Source organism: Thermobia domestica, chromosome 8, assembly GCF_964235325.1.
Source record: "Thermobia domestica chromosome 8, izTheDome1.hap1.1, whole genome shotgun sequence".
Taxonomy (NCBI): Eukaryota; Metazoa; Arthropoda; class Insecta; order Zygentoma; family Lepismatidae; genus Thermobia; species Thermobia domestica.
The window spans coordinates 285,867,398-285,873,397 of NC_137461.1; the positions used below are offsets into that span (position 1 = coordinate 285,867,398).

General features: G+C 34.5%; 1 protein-coding gene across 1 annotated transcript in view; it reads right to left on the reverse strand.

Moving 5' to 3' along the window:
- LOC145692032 (uncharacterized) overlaps positions 1 to 5,772 on the reverse strand; it is a 163,479-nt gene extending 157,707 nt beyond the window's left edge. Inside the window, exon 1 of the mRNA XM_081767326.1 lies at positions 5,499 to 5,772. Within this exon, the coding sequence (XP_081623452.1) occupies positions 5,499 to 5,654 (156 nt within the window). The 5' untranslated portion in view covers positions 5,655 to 5,772. The remainder of the gene's footprint in view (positions 1 to 5,498) is intronic.
- Between the last annotated feature and the right edge of the window lie 228 nt (positions 5,773 to 6,000).

Here is a 6,000-nt window from a genome sequence, read left to right on the forward strand (position 1 = left end):
CTTTGTGGTCTTCTCATAATGTGGGAGGATTCTGATAAATTCTGGATGAAGTTAAGAAAGAAAATCAGAGCATTAAGTTTGTATGTAAATTTAGAAAACGACTCGGTATTATTCACTGGTACTTAATTATGTTTCAAACATTTATCTGCAAAAGGATAGTGACAGCTATTTGGAGGAGGATCGGCTACTGGTCATTTTTTCCTTCTTTGCAATTCGGTTGGCTAGAGTTCAAATCCGGTGATTAGTCATTCTGACTTAGGGGTTCTTTCCGGGTTTTTCCCCAGTTCACCAGACGAATGCTGGAACGTACTTTTAACATGAGCTCTAGCTTTCTTACAATTCTTTCTTTGTTGTTAGTTGTTAATGATTTCAGTGTAAATAGCCTTGCATCTGCTGCCTTGCTCAATTAATAAATTTGTGCCAAAGGCAGTAAGTAGGAAATGCCCATGAATGAATGAATGGGCTTGCGTTTCTAATATGGATTAAGACGGGGGCGCGGTGGCTCAGTGGTAGAGCGTTCACCTTGGGTGCTTGGGGTCCCTAGTTCGATCCTAGCTAGCGCCGTGTGGACTTTGTGGTGGACAAACACCGTGCTAGTGGGTTCTCCCGTTTTCTCCCACTTTCTTCATTCCACCATTTCACTCATCTCTCATCATCATCGTCTCCTTTAGCCTAACCGGCATAATCGTGGGACGTTAAACTTAAAGATTTCATTCTTTTTTTGGGATTAAGAATATTTTTCCTAAATGTTTATGCAACCCTAATTCTTAAATGTTTATATGGTTGCGTATTAGCCTTAGGCGAAACTTACATTTATGAATGAATGGGGTATGCAGAGACACCGTTACCTCCTAAACATGTTAACGGATTGATTCCATTAACAAGGTCGATTGAGATAACCGATCTACCTGTCTATTACAAAAAAACTAGTTTTCGTTCAAGAGTTATCATGTGGAGTAACGGACGGACGTCACAATCTTCTAAGGCCAATAACATCAATATCTTATAAGGCTCACTAGCGTGATTCTAATTTTCCTCTATTGTAGAGGAAAATTAGTATAGTAAAATTGTATAGTACAATTTTCAATTTTTGGTTTGAAGTGTTTAACTATTTTTACTTAAGTAGTATATTCTTTTTTATGTGGTTTAATACTTTTCTTTTGTAATTGTTAATATTTTTATCTATTGGTATTTTTTATTTAAAAAAACGTATGCACGTGGTTAAGTGGTCGGAGAAGGCTGCAGAGCCTTAACTTCGCCACGTAAAAGAAGTCATAAATAAATAAATAAATAAATAAATAAATAAATAAATAAGGATTACCTCCGTGATCCTCACAACATTACAATCTTATAAGTTCAATAGCATAATTATAATAACATTACAATCTTATAAGCCCAAGTAACGTGATCCTAATAACATTACAATCTTATAAGTCCACTACCGTGATCCTAATAACATTACAATCTTATAAGTCAACTACCGTGATCCTAATTTCATTACAATCTTATAAGCTCCACTAGGGTGAACCTATTAACATTACAATCTTATAATTTCCAGTACTGTGAGCCTAATAATATTACGATCTTTTAAGATCCACTACCGTGATCCTAATAACATTACAATCTTATAGGGCTCTTTAGCGTGATCCTAATAACATTACAATCTTATAAGGCTCATTAGCATGATCCTAATAACATTACAATCTTATAAGGCTCATTAGTATGATCCTTATAACATTACAATCTTATAAGACTCATTAGCATGATCCTAATAACATTACAATCTTATAAGGCTCATTAGTATGATCCTAATAACATTACAATCTTATAAGGCTTATTAGCATGATCCTAATAACATTACAATCTTATAAGGCTCATTAGCATGATCCTAATAACATTACAACCTTATAAGGCTCATTAGCATGATCCTAATAACATTACAATCTTATAAGGCTCATTAGCATGATCCTAATAACATTACAATCTTATAATGCTCATTAGCATGATCCTAATAACATTACAATCTTATAAGGCCCACTAGCGTGAACCTATTAATATTACAATCTTATAAGATCCACTAGGGTGGTCCTAATAACATTACAATCTTATAAGATCCACTAGGGTGGTCCTAATAACATTACAATCTTACAGGGCCCACTAGCGTGATCCTAATAACATTACTTTCTTATAAGGCTCATTAGCGTAATCCTAATAACATTACAGTCGTATTAGGCACTCTAGCGTCGTGTTAATGAAAGAACGATCTGCTTCAACATTTACCTGGAACTGCAATCTAAACGATTTGTCACTAGAAGTCTGCGCGAATCCGGCTTTCCGAACTACTCTTATTTCCTTTATGGAAGTGGGTAAAAATTAATGGTGATCCATTAAGCAGTTCTTGAGAGTTTGTTTGTCTCTCAAACGGATACATGAAGAGATTAAATATATATAGAAGATAGTTTTTGTCGGTAAATTAACAATGCCCTATGAAATTGTATGACGTTTACACAATCAACTTGACAATCTTCTTGCCTAAAATTTGCATTTGAGAGGACGAATTTCTTTGTTAATCAATTTTGTAATTGGTGACTGTGTGATTGTTGTTGCATTTTGTTCAGCGTTATTATCCATTATACAATTATGGATGATATAAAAACAGAAAAATCATACGTGAAGACGAAGAGGTTAGTGGAGGATCGTGGTGCATGGAGGCTTCTCAGCTGCGGCAAGTGAGCTGCCAGTTAGGGCAGAATACTTATTATTATTATTATTATTATTATTATTATTATTATTATTATTATTATTATTATTATTATTATTATTATTATTATTATTATTATTTTATTATAAAACGGTTTTTTATGTGTGTCACATACAAGTCTTTAGTCATATTTTATTTTTAATTCAACCAAAGCAGCTCCAAAACTAGAATGAATGGCATTTACACAAATAAATATGTTAATTAAAAAAATACAGAAAAGTAGTGATTAATATACTGAAAGAAAAAAAATACGATGTCAAAGAACACATGTCTTCACTGTCATTTTAAGGCAATCTTTACTGGTATGTCTTCAATAATATGAAATGAAATCTGTCGGTTTAACGTCCCACGATTATGCCCTTTAGGCTAAAAGAGAAGATGATCAAGGCAAGTGAATGATGATGGAAGAATTGATAGAATGAGAATGTAGAAGGAAACGGGAGAAACCCACGGACACGATGTTGTCCACCACAAACTTATTTGGCCGGAGATCTAGCAAGAAACCCATGCATCAGGAGTAAGCACACTACCACTGAACCACCGTGCACCCGGCTACTAAGTATGCCATGTGGTCCGTAGTGGATTGGTCTCTGCTATTGGGAAACTAATAGTCACCTAACGGAAAATAGTTTTTCGATGGTATAACTTATTACTGAACTTTATGTCAAGTTAGAGGAGCAGCATTCTGTCACAAAGAAATGACAACAATATATGTTTTCTTGTAATACAAATATCGTACTCAGTAATAAACTATGATCATAGATCAGGGAAGCACCCACAAGTGGGGCTCACCGGGTCCGGATCCCCCGCCGAAAATTTCGTAACTCGACTAACTTTGTAGATTTTTTTTTTAAAAAATCAGAACTATACTTTTTTAACACAGAAATTATTGTTGTAGACTAGATTTGATTTTACACCTGATCTGCACCTTTTCTTTTTTTTATAAAAAAATCTAGTTGTATCATTTTTTTCTAAAAATATAGGTGGCAGTAATTAACAATTCCTTGCCGTATTTTCGGTTGCAGAATAATACAGGTTTAATATTATATAGACGTATTGGGCTCCCTTCCTCCAAAAAATACTTTGGGCGCATGCCTGTCATGGGTGCATACATCGCATTTTGAGCATAGGCGCAAACCTGTCTTCAACATTGAGGTAACGGGAAAGACCGTTCCCATATATTTTTTTAAGCGATGTTCAAAATACTTATGAAGATGATAAACAATGCTGTGGAGGATCAGGGGAGCAGAGATGTCTTCAACATTGGGAGGCGGGCATTTTGAGACTTATTCTGGGGATGGGAGGAGATGAGACTCATTTTACGGTAGATGAATCTGATTTCTAAAGTGAACCCTGTTGTATATTATACAGCAAGGGACATCAATTTTATCCCACTTTCCTTTGTGGCAGTCGGACACAAATAATCACATTTCTCACCTAAAAACACAGTTTTAATCGGATTATTTAGGGGGGAACAATCCCTCCGACTTACAAGATTGGAGGATCATGTCTCCATTATCCCACCGGGATTGGTGCCAGTGATTTTGAGCTACAAATTCTCGTTTGTATGGCCTTTCTATAATTTGTGAAGCAAGCTACAATGCGATAGCACTTGAAAAAATAGCTAATATATATATATATATATACAGTGGCGGATCTAGGATATGATCAAGAGAGGGGGGCTAAACCATAGTTTGCCGCTTTATCCAGTGTAAAACAGAATTGAAGTCCATTTTATCCAGTGTATACCTGAGGATCAAGGGGCGCTATAGCCCCTATAACCCCCCTTGGATTGACCCTTATATATATATATATATATATATATATATATATATATATATATATATATATATATATATATATATATATATATATATATATATATATATCATCTGCGGATCCGGACATGGATGCAAATATTGCTGATTGGATATTTTCGTGTTTCAGCGTAGAGTACACACTAAAGATTAACACACTTAAAGAAAAAAAAAACTTTAAAATGAAGATGATCAAGGATTATTTCATCATAATTTTATGCACTGATACTCTATTAAAACTTTAAAAACCGCAGAAGAAATGGCCTATGTTCTGGTTCATTAACCAAACTTATTGTCATAAAAATACATCAATATCTACTGCACGTGCTCAAAGAAATAACTTCACATTTTTTTTTAAATTACTCGTCACATTCAATAAGGTATTTATTATCATGTAATACGTGTTACGTATTACCTATACTTCGTAACAATTTGCACACTACATAATACCTGGCAAATATGTGGTTTAGGTTACTATTTCGCAAACAAGCAAACAAACAAAACAAGAAAAAAAGTTATTGTAAAAAAAAAAAAAACTTTGCGTTTTGAAATTATTACAATTACTATTTTTGTATCGTGTTCCATAGAACAAGATTTGTTGTGATTAATTTTGTACTGTATTTCTCAATTGTTTTCGTTTTCGTTTCAGAAATAATTCTATATTTCTCTTTTTAAGACATGTTCTCGTTAGCACAAAATGCGAGAGCCAATGAAAGACCTTACGACCTGGTTAGTGAATGTAAAAATTATGAAAGGCAAAAAAAGAAAAAGAAACCGGTCTTGCAATGATCTTGTGTGTGTCAGAGAATGAGAATGTGGTATGTGTTTGAAATAAGAAAATCGACTGTCTTTTTTCTTTTCTATCTTTTTTGTTTTCCCTACTTCTTCGCGGAGTAACAAGAAGCAAAGACCGTTCTTACCTGATCAAGATCCAATTTCTGTTGTGGTTTCACATCTGGGCACTGATAACTTGTGTAGTATGATCTTCGTTGTCTGTCATTTGGAACTATCACAGATGCTCCTACAAGAGCCGTTGGTGTGAACACCAGCGATACAATTGCAACAAACACCTTCATCTCTGAACGCAACACTGACTAGATGCTGTATATTTTGCCTTCACCTCCGTTGGCTGCCTTTTTCTTGTTTATAGAACACGGGAGACTGAACTGGCAGTGTTGCCAAACTGTGCCTCTGCTACCAAATCATGCTGGAGGCAAACTTTTTTGATGGTCTCTTTTCTCGTCCGTCCACAGATTATAAAGCTATACAACTTTTATGCGTGACGTCATAAAATGGTTTGGTAACTATATTTAAGTTGCGTTACTCCTGCAGTACATTGACAGAAAAAAAAAAGAAATGACAGTAATAAGTAACATGAAGTATTCCTTCAAGAAACTTTAAGTTATTTTGTTGATGACTTGC